The 21,208-nt window shown below is 43.8% G+C and overlaps 2 protein-coding genes across 2 annotated transcripts in view; one reads left to right on the top strand and one right to left on the bottom strand.

The window, feature by feature from the left end:
• The window catches only part of LOC135512841 (ranBP-type and C3HC4-type zinc finger-containing protein 1-like), a 23,834-nt gene extending 17,618 nt beyond the window's left edge, over positions 1 to 6,216 (bottom strand). Inside the window, exon 1 of the mRNA XM_064935305.1 lies at positions 6,133 to 6,216. Within this exon, the coding sequence (XP_064791377.1) occupies positions 6,133 to 6,201 (69 nt within the window). The 5' untranslated portion in view covers positions 6,202 to 6,216. The remainder of the gene's footprint in view (positions 1 to 6,132) is intronic.
• Positions 6,214 to 19,788, top strand: LOC135506962 (alanine aminotransferase 2-like). The gene is made up of 11 exons (XM_064926405.1): positions 6,214 to 6,243; positions 6,821 to 6,910; positions 7,250 to 7,358; positions 16,770 to 16,903; positions 17,014 to 17,257; positions 17,401 to 17,480; positions 17,615 to 17,751; positions 18,554 to 18,728; positions 18,974 to 19,129; positions 19,328 to 19,440; positions 19,626 to 19,788. The coding sequence occupies exons 1-11, from the start codon at positions 6,214 to 6,216 to the stop codon at positions 19,714 to 19,716; spliced, it is 1,359 nt and encodes a 452-aa protein (XP_064782477.1). The 3' UTR covers positions 19,717 to 19,788.
• The last annotated feature ends 1,420 nt before the right edge of the window (positions 19,789 to 21,208 follow it).

A 21,208-nucleotide genomic window follows, 5' to 3' on the forward strand; every position in this document is an offset into this window, starting at 1 on the left:
TGAAAAGTGTGTAGCAGAACAACTGATTGCCCCACCTCAACAACAGCCCCTTCACATTACACTCCATTCAGTTTGGCTTCAGAGCGAAACACTCCACAGAAACAGCCAACTGCTTTCTTCTGGAAAATGTGAAGTCCAAGATGGACAAAGGGAACGTTGTTGGGGCTGTGTTTCTGGACCTAAGGAAGGCTTTTGATACTGTTAACCATGAGATTCTCATTACAAAATCGTCCAAGTTCAACTTTTCCCTTGATGCCTTGAGAAGGATGAAATCATACCTTGAAGGCAGAACTCAGTGTGTCAGAGTGAGCAATGAGCTGTCGCCTACTCTTAGCTATGATGTGGGCGTGCCCCAAGGGTCAATACTGGGGCCCCTCCTGTTCAGCCTGTACATTAATGATCTGCCTTCTGCCTGTACTGGGTCTGAAGTTCAAATGTATGCAGATGATACAGTGATATATGTGCATGCAAAGAGCAAACAACAAGCTGCACAAGAACTCACTACTGTAATGGTCCAGGTTACAAAGTGGCTCAGTGACTCGTGTTTGCATCTCAATTTGAAAAAAAAAACTGTTTGCGTGTTCTTCACAAAAATGGCAACAGATGCTACTGAGCCAGATGTCTATGTGTCAGGGGAGAAGCTCCAGGTGGTATCTGATTTTAAGTACCTTGGCATCATACTTGATTCCAACCTCTCTTTTTAAAAAGCATGTGAAAAAGATAATTCAAATAACCAAATTCAACCTAGCTAATTTCCGATTTATACGACATTGTTTGACTACAGATGTAGCAAAACTGTACTTCAAATCTATGATACTCCCCCACTTAACATACTGCTTGACTAGTTGGGCTCGAGCTTGCTGTACAACATTAAGACCTATTCGGTCTGTCTACAAACAGGCTCTCAAAGTGCTTGATAGGAAGCCCAATAGCCATCATCACTGTTATATCCTCAGAAAGCATGAGCTCCTGAGTTGGGAAAATCTTGTGCAATACACTGATGCATGTCTTGTATTCAAGATCCTTAATGGCCCAAACATATGGCAGCAGATCCACAAGGTCCACCAAGAGAGGTGACTGTATACTTCCCTTAAGAAAAGGCACCTTTAGTAAATCCGCTTTCTCTGTGAGAGCTTCCCATGTCTGGAATACACTGCCATCAGACACACATAACTTCTCCACATATCACACTTTCACAAAATGCTTGAAGACATGGCTAAAGTTCAATCAGATTTGTGAACATGGTCCCTAGCTGTGTGTTACCGCTTTCCATGTCTGTAGCTTGTGAGGTGTGGAAACACTTTGTTGCTTTTATGAATTTTGTCTTGCTGCTTTTTGTTCTGTCTGTATGCTATGTCTTGCTTGTCCTGCTATTGTCTATATTGTAATTGCTTTTAATAACCTGCCCAGAGACTGCGGTTGAAAATTAGCCGGCTGGCTAAAACCGTCACTTTTACTGAAACGTTGATTGATGTGCACTGTCCCTGTAAAAATAAAATAAAATAAACTCAAGATGACACTGACCTGGGAATTGAGAGAGCACACCGAGCTCTGGCCTCAAAACCCCCCAGCGGCGCCACAGCAAGATCCATAGTAGTACGGTTCCTAAAATTCTCAGTCAAAGAGAAAGTCTTACATGCAACCTGGAAAAAGCCTGTTGACTTCCAAGGCCAACGAGTGTTCTTTGATCATGACTACGCGGGAGAGATACTGAAAAGAAGAAAAGAATACAGCCCCATTAAGAAAGCTCTTGAAGAGAAGGGTATTCGCTTCCAAACACCAGACCCGGTAAAAATGCGGGTATTTCTGGAAAATGGCCCGGTTACATACGAGCATGCAGACGAGGCGGCTGAGGACCTGAAGTCAAGGGGCTTCCCAGTGGAGTATACCGCCAGGAGAAAGGCGACATCACCGCGGAAAGACTCTGTTACGGAGTCTAGTTTGATAGGTTCTCGACCAGCTGGACTGTTCCCCGGACTCCGCGTGTAGGTATTTGTACAATGCATGAACAAGGGTATTGAACTTGACATTGGTGTCTGTCTTTATTCCTTTATCCAACATATCATACTGAAACAGACTCGAGCAGGCTCTCCCGTGGATCGATGTCGACAAGCTGAGTCATGGAGAAAGAGGGAAACCACCTCGGCGAGAGGACGTTCACATCCGAGAGAGACTCAGGCATTTCCAACGGGAAGATGGAAGACACTGAATTGGATTTAACAGAATTAATAGTCACGCGAGCTGTTAAGACTTTGGGTTGTTACGGTTGACATTGCAATAGGTAAAATATCTCCCCTATTTTCCCCCAATGCTGAACAAGGGTGAATAGCCAAAATGATGTGTTCTTTATGAACACACTAAGTAGCGTCACGTTAATAACATATATATTAGCTAAGGATTAATGACACATTGACAACGGGGTGACAGAAGGGCATATCAGGGGGAGGATTCATGATATGCAAGCGTGACCGATATAGTTTTCACTTGTAATTAACCGATGTGTATAAGCTACGAAATAGGAGCCCTTATTATTTTCGGTTCCACCAGGTCTTGTTTGTGACTACGTCATGCATTTTCATATCTGAGCGAGGGGCCCATCCTGCGGACAGGCTCATCCCCTCAAACCCCAGAGGCAAGAGACAGTTCTCTGACATGGGAGTCCAAATACCAAAGTATTTTCCCACTTTGGTTTACTTTGATCGTACTTTTATCATTCTTGATTTTTTGATTAGCAGGCAGATATGGTGCACAAGTTTTTTTTTATTCATATCGATGCATCATGGGAAATTTAAGGTCATAAGTCTCAATGTGAACGGACTGGGGAGTGCCATCAAGAGAAGTAAGGTCATCAGTCTCAATGTAAACGGACTGGGGAGTGCCATCAAGAGAAGTAAGGTCATCAGTCTCAATGTAAACGGACTGGGGAGTGCCATCAAGAGAAGTAAGGTCATCAGTCTCAATGTAAACAGACTGGGGAGTGCCATCAAGAGAAGTAAGGTCATAAGTCTCAATGTAAACGGACTGGGGAGTGCCATCAAGAGAAGTAAGGTAATAGCAAAGATGAAACGGGAGAGGTGACATACTATTCTGGCAGGAAACGCACTTATCCACACCTGAACACGAGAAACTCAAGAAAATGGGATATAGGAACACTTTTTTTTCTTCTTACAAAATGGGTAGAAGAGGAGTTGCAATCTTGATCCCAAATTCAGTTAATTTTGAGTTTGTCAGAAATAAAAGACAATGCGGGTAGATTTATACTTGTTAAATGTAAACTGGATAACAAGGAAGTTACATTATTTAATGTATACGCACCCCCAGGGAGTGACATGGTCTTCTACAGGAAGGTGTTTGATTTACCGTAATTGCCACAGAAACCTCTGGCACTCTAATCTGTGGAGGGGATTTTAACACAATTCTAAACTCAAAATTGGACAGCACAAATCAAAATAGGAAAATGAGTCTAGTTGCCAAAAAGATCAATAGGATATTGCAGGATCTAGGACTGCTCGATGTATGGCTTGTATAAGGATTTAGGATTAATGCATTTTAAACCCGCTACCATATTACTTAAGATTGAATTGTTTGAACAACAGCTGCTTTGTGTGTATGTGTGTGTGTGTGTGTGTGTGTGTGTGTAACAGGGTTGGTTATGTTTCCACTTGCCTCTAAAGAAATGTGTATTTAATGTTCAAGCATTCTTATTGGTTAGTTCAACTCTGATGACAATAAGGTGTGTTGTGATTGGCCCCGCTTGCAAATAGGGGGAGATCGCGAACGTCAGGTCTCCCCAGTATGAAAATGTGACGCAAGGGGTAGGTCACGTTCTGAATACTGTTTTCTATTTTCTATTTTACAATGTGTACAAGTTTGCTGTACGTTACTGATTAGTAGCCGGAAGGTTGCGAGTTCAAACCCCCGAGCTGACAAGGTACAAATCTGTCGTTCTGCCCCTGAACAGGCAGTTAACCCACTGTTCCCAGGCCGTCATTGAAAATAAGAATTTGTTCTTAACTGACTTGCCTGGTTAAATAAAGGTAAAATAAAATAAGTAAAACATGTATACTTGTGTGGGTATATGGTACCTGTTAGGGATTGAGGAGCTTTCCGGGATGTGCTTTGGCATATGATCGCTGTAAGTAAGTGTGTTAGCTAGCATACACCGATGTAATGGTCACATAAGCCACTGCTAACACAGTTGTCTTCATGCTACAGATTTTACCATCGACAGCCATCAATACAGTTCAGCCCTGCACAACTAATGTGCTGTTTCCCATTTAACAATAACGTTAAGCCCTGCACAACTAACGTGCTGTTTCCCATTTAACAACAGGTATTTACACATGTTATATTTTCTATTGTATTTTTGTATTTTGTTCACCCAGTATGAAAATGTGATGCAAGGGATTTTGCCATCGAAAGGGGGTAGGTGGGTGTGTGTGTGTGTGTGTGTGTGTGTGTGTGTGTGTGTGTGTGTGTGTGTGTGTGTGTGTGTGTGTGTGTGTGTGTGTGTGTGTGTGTGTGTGTGTGTGTGTGTGTGTGTGTGTGTGTGTGTGTGTGTGACAATAACTGAGCAACATGGTGTGACTTGCATGTTGAAAAGTGGTGTACTGTTTAATACATTTGCCTTGCCTGTCTGTGTGTGTGCCAATATTGAGAACATGGTGTGACTTGCTGCATGTTACAAAGTTGTAGTTAATCAGGTATAGGGAGGGGTGGTCATCACGAGGTTTAACTGAGATGGAAAAATACTGAACAACACAATAGCAGGAACTGAGCAACTGTTATAACTAGGGGTGATACCAAAACAGTAACAATTTATACATCGACAGAGGGTGGACTCCAAGAAGCGCCAAGAGGCGGGGACCAGCCTGAGCGCCTGCGATAGGCTGAGCAAGTCTAAACCACACTCAGCCTCTACTGTGATAGGCCAACAGACGAGTTGGAACTACGTCTATCACAGTATAAGAACAGCTGTTTACTTACATCCTGTCAGTTCTCTGCTTGCCCTGCGTGGTGATACAGTGAACCCGTATATACGAAAATTGCATTTACCATTTATTGCTTGAATTTAATTACAGATAATTAACGACAGATTCTGACTTTTATTCTTCCTGATACCGGATTCGAAAGACGCAACTCTATCACTTGACACCCACAAGACCGATAAGGAATATACTTTTTACTCAGCCCGCCACACGCAATACTCCAGGCTAAACAACTATTGTCTCTTCTCTGCCTGAGATAGATCTGCCCCAAGGTGAGGAGCATCAAACAGACAGAGCTGGAGCCCTTGGTGAGACGAGCAAGCCAGAACAGAACTCATAATAATAATATATCCCATTTAGCAGACGCTTTTGTCCAAAGCGACTTACAAGTCGGCTGGGGCCACTACTTTTACATATGGGTGGCCCCAGCGGGAATCGAACCCACGACGCTTGGCGTTGCAAGCGCCATGCTCTACCGACTGAGCCACACAGGACCCTCACACAGGTAAGATCTAATAGTTCAGCCACAGAGCTGACCTGATGTTAGTGACCTTAATACTGAAGTCACATGCATCATGTTATATTATTTCAGACATCGAACGGCTAGATACATGTTCACTTGTGCATGCAATGAAGTGCATTTTCATGTGAAACACAATATAGTATACTAATGAGTATCCATTGACTTACACTACAGTATGTAATCTGTTTCTGATAGGGAGTGAGGAAGCACTATATGGATGTATTCTACAATGTAGAAAATAATACAAATAAACAAAAACCCTGGAATGAATAGGTGTGTCCAAACTTTTGACTATAGAGAGAGGGAGGGAGGGAGGGAGAGAAAGAGAGAACATACTGTCTCCTATTTAGTACGGTTCTTCCCTTGTTCAGATAGACACAAGGACAGATGATTGTAAAAATCACACCATCGTTTCCCAGCAATGGAATTACTGTGTAATTTGAATAAACAAGATTCCAATTCAGTAGCTATGTCAAAAAAAATCTCTAAACTGACATTGCTCAAACCAACAGAACAATGTTGTGTTGTTAATTTATTACGTCGACGCATACAATTGTTTGCATGGCATTACATATGTAAGATATCGAGCTAGGTAGCTGGACATTGCAGTATGTCACTTACCACACTACGGCCGCTTCCGCTACTGTCCCTCAGTGCTAGCCGAAACTCTCCAGCTTTGCTGGGGTCCATACTAAGCTGAAGATGGAGAACCTCTTCGCCAGCTCCAGGGAGGCAAAGCGGTTAAATTCCAGAATGGCAAACCGACACTCGCACCGACATCAAAACCGTATTGCAGTCCGGGCCCACCAGTCCGGGCCCACTGCTCGCGCTTAGTGCCATCTCCCCACAACAACAGTTGGGAACCACAGGTGTGACGTTATTTCAACCCCAAAAGCACAATGCACTGTCGATAGTTATTAGTCTTGATTTTAACAGTCTACCTGTTAGTAAAGAGATGGTGTTCCATGACAGCTAGTTATGTCTATCCATAGATAAAGACAAAATGACATGTTTTTTTGTTATCAAAACAGGAAGTAGCGTGGGGCGACCTTTATTCACCTCCGATAGAAACCGGCGTTATTCATAAATATTGTAACGACCCTGGGTTATAAGCGCGGAAATCGACTCTGCACAGTCGATAGCGCGCCGGACCTCAGGCTAGAAGGTCGAGGGTTCGAGACCTGTTCCCTGCTGTTTCATTACAGTATTATGGCCCATGCAATGAAGTGCATTTTCATTTGAAACACAATATAGTATACTAATGAATATCCATTGACTTACACTTTAGTATGTAATCTGTTTCTGATAGGGAGTGAGGAAGCCCTATATGGATGTGATAGACGTTAGTTGGGGAGACCCACACGGAGGAGGGGCAAAACCCTTGACTTTTGTCCGACAGGTAATGTCATTCTAACCTTTGTTTCTGTCTGAGTGTCGCCCGTTAATCCTGCCTGTTTGCTCCTGAGTATCACAGCGGTTTAAGGCACTGCATCTCAGTGCAAGAGGCGTCTCTACAGACCCCTTGTTTGAGTCCAGGCTGAATCACAACCGGACGTGATTGGGAGTCCCATAGGGCGGCGCAGGTTTGGCCAGTGTAGGCCGTCATTGTAAATAAGAATTTGTTCTTGACTGACTTGCTTAGTAAAATAAAGGTAAAATAAATCTAAGTTGTATTTGTTAACTCTTTCTCTTTACACCTTTGTGTGTGTACGCATACATGCGCGTGTGTGTCTGTCAGGTTCTTGCAGCCTGCATATACCCTGAGCTGGTCGAAAGTGATAAACTGCCAGTGGACGTTAAACAGAGGGCCCAAAGCCTACTGAGCGCATGTGATGGGGGGAGTGTAGGTAAGGAGGACTGCAATTGGGCCTATGGAAACACATTACAGTATGTCTACAGTTTGAAAGTGTTACGTTTTTTTGAATGTACTAAGGTGGCCGATCATCATGAATGTCAATGTACAAAAATAAAAATATAAAACTCAGCATGTAACAATTTCAAAGATTTTACAGAGTTACAGTTGATATTGAAATAATATAATCTATCGAATTCACATGACTGGGAATACAGATACAGTGGAGAGAACAAGTATTTGATATACTGCCGATTTTGCACGTTTTCCTACTTACAAAGCATGTAGAGGTCTGTCATTTTTATCATAGGTACACTTCAACTGTGAGAGACGGAATCTAAAACAAAAATCCAGAAAATCACATTGTATGATTTTTAAGTAATTAATTAGCATTTTATTGCATGACATAAGTATTTGATCACCTACCAACCAGTAAGAATTCCGGCTCTCACAGACCTGTTCGTTTTTCTATAAGAAGCCCTCCTGTTCTCCACTCGTTACCTGTTTAAAATACACCTGTCCACACACTCAATCAAACAGACTCCAACCTCTCCAAAATGGCCAAGACCAGGGATAAAACTGTAGACCTGCACAAGGCTGGGATAGGCTACATGACAATAGGCAAGCAGCTTGGTGAGAAGGCAACAACTGTTGGCGCAATTATTAGAATATGGAAGAAGTTCAAGATGACGGTCAATCATCAATTGATCTAAACTTCACTCGCCGTGTTTGGAGGAAGAAGAAGGATGAGTACAACCCCAAGAACACCATCCCAACCGTGAAGCATGGAGGTGGAAACATCATTCTTTGGGGAAGCTTTTCTGCAAAGGGTACAAGACGACTGCACCGTTGTTACGTTCTCCAGTTTGTGTTGTAGTTTGTGTATTTGCATGTGTTTATTTCAGGAAATGGCTTCCTGAAATCCCTCAAGCAGCTGATTGGTCGACTCCATGGCTAATTGGAGAGCTGACCCCGTCCCTCGTCAAGACACAGCTGTCTCCAGTTACACATTCATTCTGAAGCTATATAAAAGCCAGTGTTCTGTTCAGGAGGTTAATTGCTGGGAGGTCATTGCAGAGAGATTGAATGTGATAGAGAATCATTCCTGAGAGAGGAGGCTGATGGCTGTGGATAATTTACTATGTTAGTTGTTGGAAGCAGTTGGTATGTTCAGTGAGTTTGTTGCTCAGATAGAGCTTATTTGATGTCCTTTGTTTCTTAGTTTGTTTGAGAAATTATTTGTTCTCCTGTTTCATTTGTTCCCAGGGGGGAAGGGGAAGGCACCTAGGGAGTGCTTAGGCAAGAGGCCCGCGGGCATACATATACCCGTAGCATATTCACTGTCTAGACACAATAGGTAAGACCTGGGTGGACCACCCCCTGTATTTTGGTTAGGGCACCAGGTGGTGCTAAATTAGGTAAGTATTGGTTAGGCAGGTAAGATAGGAGAGGGGGGGCTTTGAGATTTACTTTCTTTGCTTTGGTTCCGTCCAGCCCCTTTTCCCCATATTACCGTGTAAAGGAATAAAGTCCTTGTAAACGGTACCACATTTTGTCTGTTGTCATCCTTACTCGCACCTACAGTCCATACCTTTTTCACTTCACGGAGAGTTGAGTTGTAGCAGGGTGTTACGTTCCCTCTTCATAGAGGCGTGCGTAACATAATGGGGGCTCGTCCGGGATCTTTCCATTAAACCCACCGGACCCTGCTGCTCTGAGCTCTCTGTGGTTAGTGATTGAGGTGTGATGGTAGGTTGTGAGTTTGGATGACTTGTTTAGTTAGTGTGTTCAGGAGACTGCATTGTATAAGATGGCTGCAACAGCCATCTCCAAGTTTTTTGAAGCACCCTCTATTGATTGTTTGGTGAGGTTTCGTAAAGTAGACCTTATAGCTATAGCTGACCATTATGGATTTGTTTTCCCTGAGAAAGCCCTAAAGGCTGAGCTTTTGGTGCTAGTCAGGGAGGGTTTAGTGAGAGAACGGATTCTCTCATTGCAAGGAGAGGAGAGGAGACGGGTAGACCTTCCGATTCCAAGTCGGAGGACAGGGCGGTGGAAGGGGTTCCTCGTACCCCCTTTACATTGCCCCGATTCGATCCTTTATCTTCTGCTTCGGGTCGTTCAGATGGGACTGCTAGGCTGAAGGTGAGGCTGGCTCGGTTAGAAATGGAGCAAAAAGATAAAGAGACAGATGAATTTTGAACTTGAAATTAGGAAAATAGAAGCTGACAAGGAGGTGAGGATCTGACAACTGGAGCTAGACGCTGGCTCCAGTGCGACTCCACAAGCTGCTCATCATCAAGCCCACTTCGATGTGAGTAAAAACATAGCTTTAGTCCCTCCATTCCGAGAGTCGGAAGTTGATTCTTATTTCTCTGCGTTTGAGCGTGTGGCCGCTGCGCTGCATTGGCCACTCGAGGTTTGGCCGCTCCTGTTACAATGTAAATTGTCTGGGAAAGCCCAGGAAGTAGTAGCTGCTCTCTCCCTGGAAGACAGTTTACACTACGATACAGTTAAAACTACAGTGTTGCGGGCTTGAAGCTTATAGACAGCGCTTCAGGAACCACAAAAAAACATCTCACCGTACATTTGTTGAATTTGCTAGGGACAAAGAGTCTCTGTTTAGTCGCTGGTGTTCAGCCAGCAAAGCTAACACCTTTGCTGATATTCAAGAGTTGATGCTGTTGGGGGACTTTAAAAGTAACCTCCCAGATAGAATTGTAGTTCATTTAAATGAACAGAAAGTGGCGACATTGGCCCAAGCAGCAGTGTTGGCAGATGAGTACGCTTTGACACACAAGACTGTCTTTGGTGCACCTCGTTTTGAAGGCCGGACAATTACGTCATCAGCTCCTCGTTCAGGTCGCTTTACCTCTGACAACCCTAAGCCTTTTCATGAAATCCGTGAATGTTTTTACTGTCACCAAAAGGGTTACGTGATTGCGGACTGCCCAGTTTTGAAAAATAAACCGCAACAGTCCCAGTCACCGTCCCCAAAAATGAAAAGTTTGGGTTTAGTCAAGTCTTTGGCTCGTCCCTTTGGATCGAGTTATTGATTCAGAATTTGAGAAACCGGATCCTGTCTATGCTCCGTTTATCTCTGCCGGTTGTGTTTCCTTAACAGGAGAACAAGCTCATCAAAAGCCTATCCAAATCCTACGAGACACCGGGGAGGCGCAGTCAGTAATCGTTACTGATGCTTTACCCTGGTCTCCTGAAACGTATTGTGGCTCGCATGTCATATTACAGGGAATAGAGACAAACCGTACCTGTACCATTACACTGGGTCCACTTAGTGTCAGACTTGGTATCAGGACGTTTCCGTGTTGGTGTAGTGTCTACACTGCCAGTAAAATGAGTCACATTGCTACTAGGGAATGATATTGCTGGTGGTAATGTCACTCCTGCGTTAGAGGTAGTAGAAAACCCAGAAATCAGAACTACAGATGAGAAATTGGTTCAAGCATTTCCACATGTTTTTCCTGCTTGTGTGTTAACGAGGGCATAATCTCGCAAGCTAGGAGATGTGGTGGATTTGGCTAGTTCCATTTTTGAGAACGTTGAGGTAGAAGACAATGCACCGAGTATGCCTTCTGCAATGCCGACAGTTTTTACCCCCGTAAAAACTAAGGCAGGGGAAAACAAAATTGTGCCCCAATTACATGACATTCTTTTCTCTGTCACCCCCGAGAAGGTGATTGAATGTCAAAAAGAAGACACCAGTCTTCGCAAGTGTTTTGCTTCGGTAATTTCCATTGAGGAAGCTAAAACTAGAGAGACCGCCTACTTTATGGAAGCAGGAGTTTTGATGCGGAAATGGGCTTCTCATGACACCATTAATGACTGGAGTGAAGTGTGTCAAGTGGTTGTTCCTACACCGTTCCGACAGCAGGTGCTGTCACTCGCCCATGACCAGGCGTGGTCTGGACATTTGGGGACCACAAAGACTTATAACCGGGTCCTTCGTCATTTCTTCTGGCCAGGTTTGAAGTCTGACGTTGTCCAATTTTGTAAAACATGTCACATATGTCAACTCACTGGGAAAGTGAATCAAACAGTTCCTTGAGCGCCGCTCTGCCCGATTCCTGTGGTGGGGGAACCATTTGAAAGAGTGATAATTGATTGTGTAGGTCCATTGCCGAAAACCAGGTCAGGTAACCAGTTCCTACTAACAATAATGTGCAGTGCTACTCGATACCCAGAGGCTATTCCTCTCCGTACTATAACGGCTAAGACTGTGGTGAAGGCACTCGTGAAGTTCTTCTCTACGTTTGGACTCCAAACTGATCAGGGATCCAACTTCATGTCTAAACTGTTTTCAAATGTGTTAAAGACATTGTGTATTTCTCATCAGGTCTCCAGTCCGTATCAGCCAGAGAGTCAAGGGGCTCTAGAACGCTGGCATCAGACACTGAAGGCAATGCTACGCAAGTATTGTATGGATACCAGTACTGATTGGGATGAGGGGGTGCCCTTTGTCCTATTTGCTATAAGGGAAACGATACAAGAGTCCTTAGGGTTCAGCCCTGCTGACCTTGTGTTTGGACACACCCCACGGGGTCCGCTGAAAGTTTTGAAGGAGCATATCTTATCTCCTACACCCAGTAGCGTGTTGGATTATGTCAGTAAGATGCGGGAGAGACTGCACGCCGCATGTGCGTTAGCCCAAAAGTCTCTCTCCTCGTCTCAAAAACGCATGAAGTTGCATTATGACAAAAAGGCTGTTGGCCGTTCATTTGCACCAGGGGATCAAGTTTTAGTTTTGTTGCCAATCCCTGGCTCATCTCTGTCAGCACGTTTTTCTGGACCATATCTGGTGGAAAAGAAACTCAATGACACCAATTATGCGATAAAGACACCAGATCGAAGGCGTTCTTCCCGTGTGTGTCATGTTAACATGCTGAAAACATATTATGTGCATGATTCTCCCGACAGCTCCTCAAGTAAGCCGGTCCAGCCCGCCGTCTCCAGTGTGGCTGCAGTGGTGCTGAAGCCTGGCTGGGACCTAGATGAGGATAAGGAGGACGGGTTGGAGTTACGCCATACGTTACAGCAAGGTGAACGCCTATGTAATTCAGAGATGCTGAAGAAGTTACCCTCTCAAATGGAACATTTGGATAACGATCAAACTAAGGATCTCATCCTGTTGATAAACAGTTTTCTCAGTGTGTTTCAGGACATTCCAAGTCGCACATCCATCTTGGAACATGACGTGGATGTGGGGAACGCTGTTCCTATACGTCAGCATCCGTACCGGGTTAATGCTAAGAAAAGGGAGGTAATGAAAAGTGTGGTAACTTATTTATTACAGAATGACATGGCAAAACTCAGTAACAGCTCCTGGAGTTCCCCATGTATTCTTGTTCCTAAGCCTGACGGTACATCCCGCTTATGTACGGACTATCGTCGCGTAAATGCAGTTACAAAGTTTGATTCTTTTCCTCTTCCTCGCTTAGATGACTGTATTGATAGAATTGCCTCTGCTGCTTACGTTAGTAAGTTAGATTTGCTAAAAGGTTATTGGCAGGTGCCTCTGACCTCTCGAGCTTCTGACATATCGGCTTTTGTTACGCCAGATAACTTTGTACAATACACTGTGATGCCCTTTGGCATGTGTAATGCACCTGCTACTTTTCAGCGGCTAGTTAACATTGTGTTTGCAGATGTGCCAAATTGCACTGCTTACCTTGACGATGTGGTGATTCATTCGTCTACTTGGTCTGATCATCTCTCCACTTTGAAAAGTGTGTTTCAGCCGTTGGAGAATGCTTCTTTAACCCTCAATTTGGCCAAGTGTGAGTTTGGGAAGGCTACAGTGACTTACTTAGGGAAACAAGTGGGACGAGGTCAAGTGCGCCCAGTACCTGGCAAAGTGGAAGCAATTGTTGCTTTTCCTGCTCCTACGACTCGCTGCCAGTTGCGCAGATTCCTGGGGATGGTAGGGTACTATCGTACATTCTGTAAGAATTTCTCAACGGTAGTAGCTCCCCTTTCATCTCTGCTTAGTCCCAAGGTACCATTCAAGTGGTCCAAGGACTGTAACTATGCTTTTGAGTCCGCTAAAGCGCTACTTTGTAGTGCTCCAGTGCTTGCCGCCCCCAACTTTGACAAACCTTTTAAGTTGGAGGTAGATGCTAGTATTGTGGGTGTGGGTGCGGTTCTCTTACAGGAAGATGAAGACGGAGTGGATCGGCCCGTCAGTTTCTTCTCCCGTAAGTTCAACTCATGTCAGTCAAGGTACTCTACAATTGAACAAGAGACGCTGGCTTTATTGCTTGCCTTACAGTTCTTTGAGGTATATGTGGGCTCCAGTGCCTTGCCTGTAATGGTCTTCACGGACCATAATCCATTGGTGTTCTTGAAACAAATGTACAACGAGAACCGCCGCCTTATGCGGTGGGCTCTGATTGTACAAGGATACAATGTACAGATCGCTTATGTGAAGGGCTCGGCGAATGTGGTTGCTGACGCTCTATCACGGGTTTACTAACTGGGGATGCGCTGGCTTTTGTTATTGCAAAAACTAGGTTTGCAATTTTTGTGGTGGGCGTGACGAGGGGGCGGGGTCTAGGGGTATGATTCTCGCTTCGGGTGCGAGAGTTCCCGGGTTCAAATCCCGGACGAGCCCCCATTATGTTACGCACGCCTCTATGAAGAGGGAACGCAACACCCTGCTACAACTCAACTCTCCGTGAAGTGAAAAGGGTATGGTCTGTAGGTGCGAGTAAGGATGACAACAGACAGAATGTGATACCGTTTACAAGGACTTTATTCCTTTACACAGTAATATGGGGAAAAGGGGCTGGATGGAACCAAAGCAAAGAAAGTACATCTCAAAGCCCCCTCTCCTATCTTACCTGCCTAACCAATACTTACCTAATTTAGCACCACCTGGTGCCCTAACCAAAATACAGGGGGTGGTCCGCCCAGGTCTTACCTATTGTGCCTAGACAGTGAATATGCTACCGGTATATGTATGCCCGCGGGCCTCTTGCCTAAGCACTCCCTAGGTGCCTTCCCCTTCCCCCCTGGGAACAAATGAAACAGGAGAACAAATAATTTCTCAAACAAACTAAGAAACAAAGGACATCAAATAAGCTCTATCTGAGCAACAAACTCACTGAACATACCAACTGCTTCCAACAACTAACATAGTAAATTATCCACAGCCATCAGCCTCCTCTCTCAGGAATGATTCTCTATCACATTCAATCTCTCTGCAATGACCTCCCAGCCATCAACCTCCTGAACAGAACACTGGCTTTTATATAGCTTCAGAATGAATGTGTAACTGGAGACAGCTGTGTCTTGACGAGGGGGCGGGGTCAGCTCTCCAATTAGCCATGGAGTCGACCAATCGGCTGCTTGAGGGATTTCAGGAAGCCATTTCCTGAAATAAACACATGCAAATACACAAACTACAACACAAACTGGGGAACGTAACAACCGTATTGAGGGGAGGATGGATGGGGCCATGTATCGCAAGATCTTGGCCAACAACCTCCTTCCCTCAGTAACAGCATTGAAGATGGGTCGTGGCTGGGTCTTCCAGCATGACAACGACCCGAAACACACAGCCAGGGCAACTAAGGAGTGGCTCCGTAAGAAGCATCTCAAGGTCCTGGAGTGGCCTAGCCAGTCTCCAGACCTGAACCCAATAGAAAATCTTTGGAGGGAGCTGAAAGTCCGTATTGCCTAGCGACAGCCCCGAAACCTGAAGGATCTGGAGAAGGTCTGTATGGAGGATTGGGCCAAAATCCCTGCTGCAGTGTGTGCAAACCTGGTCAAGAACTACAGGAAACGTATGATCTCTATAATTTCAAACAGAGGTTTCTGTACCAAATATTAAGTTCTGCTTTTCTGATGTATCAAATACTTATGTCATGCAATAAAATACAAATTAATTACTTAAAAATCATACAATGTGATTTTCTGGATTTTTTAGATTCCGTCTCTCACAGTTGAAGTGCTTTGTAAGTAGGAAAATGTACAAAATCGGTAGTGTATCAAATACTTGTTCTCCCCACTGTATGCATCTTTTACAGATTCTTTAAAAAAAGGAAGGCCGTGGATCAGAAAACCAGTCAGTATCTGGTGTGACCACTATTTTCCTTATGCAGCGCGACATATCTCCTTTGCATAGAGTTGATCAGGCTATTGATTGTGGCCTGTGGAATGTTGTCCCACTCCTTTTCAATGGCTGTGTGACGTTAATGGATATTAGCCGGAACTGGAACACGCTGTCGTACACGTCAATCCAGAGCATCCCGAAAATGCTCAATGGGTGACATGTCTGGTGAGTATGCAGGCCATGGAAGAACTTAGACATTTTCAGCTTACAGAAATTGTGTACAGATCCTTGTGACATGGGGCCGTGTATTATCATGCTGAAACATGAGGTGATGGCAGCAGATGAAGGGCACGACAGTGGGCCTTTGGATCTCGTCACAGTATCTCCGCATTAAAATTGCCATAGATAAAATGCTATTGTGTTCATTGTCCGTAGCTTATGCCTGCCCATATCATAACCTCACCGGCCCCATGGGGCACACTGTTCACCACAATGACATCAGCAAATCGCTCGCCCACACTCCGCCATAAACGCTGTCTGCCATCTTCCCGGTACAGTTGAAATCGGGAATCATCTGTGAAGGGCACACTTCTCCAGCGTTCCAGTGGCCATTGAAGGTGAGCATTTGCCCACTGAAGTCGGTTACGACAGCGAACTGCAGTCAGGTCAAACCCTGCTGAGGACGACGAGAACGCAGATGAGCTTCCCTGAGACAGTTTTTGAATGTTTGTGCAGAAATTATTTGGTTGTGAAAACCCATATTTTTATCAGCTGTCTGGGTGGCGGGTCTCAGACAATCCCACAGGTGAAGAAGCCGGATGTGGAGGTCCTGTCCTGGTGTGATTACACCTGGTCTGTGGTTGTGAGGCTGGTTGGACTTATTGCCAAATTATTTACAACAACATTGGTAGACAAATGAACATTCAATTCTCAAGCAACGGCTCTGGTGGGTATTCTTGCAGTTAGCATGCCAATTGAACACTACCTCAAAGATTGAGACATCTGAGGCATTTTAGAGTGGCCATTTATTTTCCCCAGAACGAAGGTGCATCTGTGTAATGATCATGCTGTTTCTTGATATGCCACACCTGTCAGTTGGATGGATTATCTTGGGAAAGGAGAAATGCTCACTAACAGGGATGTAAACAAATATGTGCACAACATTTGAGAAAAAAAGACTATTTGTGCATATGGACATTTTCTGGGATCTTTTATTTCAGCTCATGAAACATGGGATCAACACTTTAGATGTTGCATTTATATTTTTGTTCAGTGTGCATGTGATGTGTGTTTATATTTGATATGCATCTCTTTTTTCTTCTTCTATCTTATCAGGCTCATACACGCTCTCTGGTGGTATCTCTTATATACAGTGCAGTGTGTCCAACTTCATCTCTCGACGAGATGGTGGTGTACCATCGTCCCCCGATAATATCTTCATGACATCTGGCTCCCAGAGGTCTTTAATGGTGAGAATCATCTTCACCATCCCCATCATCATCAAAACCATTGTCATAATAATAATAATCTTAATCGTTGTGTCTGTCTCAGTCATCTTTCATTTTATTTTTTTGTTTAGCTGGTTCTGAAGCTGTTGGTCCACAATCAGGCCTCACTCCCGACAGGTGTGCTGACCGCTGTTCCCACCTACTCTTCCTTCAAAATGATGTTGCAAAGGCTCGGGGCAGCCGTTGTTCCCTACTACCTAGATGAGGAGCAGTGTTGGGCAATGGAGGTGGAGGAGCTACGCAGAGCACTACAGGCCTCTAAGGGTGTCTGCAACACAGTTGCCCTGTATGTCATCAACCCGGGGAATCCTACAGGTAATGAGTTGTTCCGGTTCCATGATGGTCGATACAGTAGTACCCCACTATTTGTCCCCATGAAGAATATAAAGTAAACCTTTTTGCAGCCAAGTTACCTCAGCAGTATTTATGGATATTCTCATTTGTTTTGTTGTTGCTAGGTCATGTTCAGAGCAGGAAGTGTATTGAAAAGGTGATCCGATTCGCCGCTGAGGAGAGGCTCTTCCTCATGGCTGATGAGGTGACTTCCTGTCTATACTTTCTCCTGGCAAATTGCTTATTTTCAATCACAAATATTTCACTTCCCTCTATATTGACTATGTAGTGAGCTGTTCTGTCTTCCACGCACCCCTCGCTGTTTCATTTGATCCACAGGTGTATCAGGAAAGTGTGTTTGGGGAGGGCAGTGAGTTTGTCTCCTATAAGAAGGTTCTGTCTGAAATGGGGCCTCCTCTCTCTCACACAGTGGAACTGGCCTCTTTCCACTCAGCGTCCAAAGGCTTCATGGGAGAGTGAGTACTGTACAGCAGCACTGTCTGTCTTCTAAGGCAATAGACTAACGGATTCATGCATTCAACTGAAGGTGAACTGTATTAGGAGGTTTTGTAATTGACTGGTCTAAAGTTCAGAATGTCACCATGATGCATCTATTAGAATTCTGCTGGATGAATGAGATGAGGAAGGATTCAATTATCTGATTTATTTCACACACAGAGCAGAGGGGTGAGGATTTTATTGGCTTGTAAGGCTGTTAGGTAGGGTTGTGGTTGTTGATTATTTCATGCACAAAAGGAAGGCAAACAGATTATGCCACCCCCTGGCATCACCATGAAAGGATTTGCCGGTTTCAGGAGGGTAGAAGGGGGTTAAATGGTAAGGTTAGGAGGAGTGGTGATTTGGCAGTGAGAACAGTTGTGGGAACAGCTGTAGTGGGAAGGGGTGGGCATGGCCCAATTAGAGCAATTAGTCGCATCAACAGAGTAGTGGTCTTCAATACGTACATACATACATACATACTGTAGCCTACTGTACTCTACAATGATCTGGATCATATTACCCCATTAACTACTTAAGTAATTAGCTACTAGCCTACTACTTCTTTAGAATGGTCAAATTCCTTCAGCATGAGCGTTGGATTAGTGCCTTCTTAGACAATGTATGAGCTGCCAACACAAACTCAATAGTGACCAAAGAAAATAGCTGGCAGTTCCCTAAGCGATCCACTTCAGGCTTCCTATGGTGTAAAAGCCTGTACTGAAACCAGCAGGCCAGCGTTTGACCACTACTCTGTATGTGTCTCTCCTCCCTGCACAGGTGTGGGCTACGTGGGGGGTACGTGGAGCTGGTGAACCTTGACCCCGCCATCATGAAGTACGCCTACACCCTCTTTTCCACTGACATCTGTGCCCCTGTGACTGGTCAGCTAGCCCTGGAGCTCATGGCTAACCCTCCCAGGCCAGGGGACCCCTCATACCCGGTCTACGCCCAGGTGAGACCCATCAAAATAGATGTATGACAGTATGACGTTAGGCTTAATAGATTGCATATGCCATGTAACATTTAGTCATAAGTAGTTTAATGATAGTGCTCTGCAATCATTGATGTCTCTAAAATAAGAAATAGTTCATCAAAATCACATGTATTCCTTTCCCTATTCACAACGGCACCTCAGTGTCCCATACAATATGCTCTCCCCGTGTCCTTCTTTTCCATCTTCTCTCCCATCTCCGTCAGGAGACCCAGTCTATCCGGGCCATGCTGGTCCATAACATGAACTGGGTCCCAGAGTTTCTGAACAATATCCCAGGGATCAGCTGTCAGCCGATGATGGGAGGAGCTTTCGTATTCCCCCGGCTGTATCTACCCCAAGCAGCCATTGAGAAGGCCAAGGTTAGTCATGGGGCAAATAGTACACTGTATGGTCAGGTAGAGCACTAGAATGACTACTGCTGTTTGTCATATGGGCATTTCAAGAGACATTCACCTTTTGGAGGAAAAACATATGACTCAACATCTGATTAATTCTAAATACTCTGGAGTTAATGATTTGATCTCTTATATATGTGAGTTTTCTGTTTTCTATTGCAGGTGGTGGGGATGCAGCCTGACCTGTGGTACTGTAAACGGTTACTAGAGGAGGCAGGAGTGTGTGTGGGACCGGGGTGTGAGTATGGACAGAAGGAAGGCACCCACCACATCAGGTACAATCCTCTCTCTGTCAACAGCTTCTGGACATAGAAATGTCACCATAAAACACTCCAGTAGTCAATGGCTCCATATCCACTACTCATCCTATGCAAATGAACAGGGAAGCATAGCATTAGCCTCATCATTCTATTTAAATGGCTATACTTCCCCACTGATTTGTTCTCATCTCTCTCTGTAGACTGTGTGTCATGACCCCAGTGGAGACCATGGAAGAGGTACTGAAACGCCTAAAGAACTTCCACCTGCACTTCGTCAAGGAGTTCTCCTGAAAACTGTCTTCACCTTACAGCCCAAAGATGAATAATACATTTAACTTCAGACACAATCACAGTACACAGTCTTTCAACAGACCATATTTAAATAATAAATTAAGACAACACATGACCTGAGTTGAAAAATTCTGCATTTGGATTGAACAAAGATGGGCGTGAGCGGCTTTTAACATAATTATTATGCTTCAAGTCATGCATGTCCACAGAAAAAACATATTCTCCGTATTTTGTCAAACTTCGGCATTAGAGAATGAAAACTGTCTCAGACATTGTAGATCCCTTCTAAATACTCAGACTCTTCTTAACAATAAGAACGTTACCTTGTTAGGATCGGCCATTGTGGGGCAGAGATATTGGAACTAAGGGAATAAGTGAAATAAGTCCATGTCAATTCAATACTTTCTATGACTGTGATATGTTTGTCTCACCTAGCTATCATAAAATGAATGAATTACTAAGATGTAAAAATGATGACAAATAGACTTTTTAAAGCATTGGATGCAATCTGTGTTGAGTTACTCCAATGGGATTTCATGGGGAATTTAGCCACCCTCTATTTTGTGAGGATAAAAATACTTAATCCAAGACATTTGTTATTCTATAACATAAAAGTTTTAATGTCATATTCAATAAGTATATAAATACATTAAACCTCATAGGCCTACTGACAAAAGCTGGATGTTTTAAATCACCTCAGATTCTTGACCATTCTATTGAACACTTTACTTACTATGTGGTATGCATAATACAGCTGTAGTCAAATTAGATGGAGTTTAACAATCAGAGATTCTAACAATATGCTCTGAATATTAACAAAATATCACAAATGTAACAGAATTTGCAGCATTGTAGTATTTACAAAATCAAAAGCCTGTGCTAAGATCTGAATAGCAGTTTCAAGGTTGTGTTCGTAACAACTATCCTGCCAGGAGCAAAAATGATGACACTTTTGTATGGTACTGACTAAAATTTCAAAATAAAAGTCCACATTTCAAAACTTTGCAATGTCGAACTCATTCAAAAGATTATTTGTAATCAATGGCAATTCTTTATGGTGATTATATGCAATTGCAAGACATTATTTTTTTCTTATTTTTTTTTAAGAGATTGTAACCACTGTTGAAAAATCTAATTTTCATGGTCTATTTACAATGTTGTGCTGTAGAGATTTTTATTTTTGCCAATGTAAAAGTGGGGTCGGGAGTACTTAGTGTAGGGTCTGTAGAATCGATATATGGTGTTCTTTCGTGGAGGACTGGATAAGAGTGTTGCTGGCCTTTCACTCCTTCCATTCCATAAGCCTCAGTGCCGACCCTTCGTAAACATTTAAAAAAATTGTGTTTGACCAGATACAATGCTACTTCACAGTATTTTTAAATGTCTTTATTGAACCAGGTAAGCCACTTGAGAACAAGTTCTCATTTACAACTGCGACCTGGCCAAGATAAAGCAAAGCAGTGCGACACAAACAACAACACTGAGTTACACA

The sequence above is a fragment of the Oncorhynchus masou genome, chromosome 3 (genome assembly GCF_036934945.1).
Source record: "Oncorhynchus masou masou isolate Uvic2021 chromosome 3, UVic_Omas_1.1, whole genome shotgun sequence".
Lineage (NCBI taxonomy): Eukaryota > Metazoa > Chordata > Actinopteri > Salmoniformes > Salmonidae > Oncorhynchus > Oncorhynchus masou.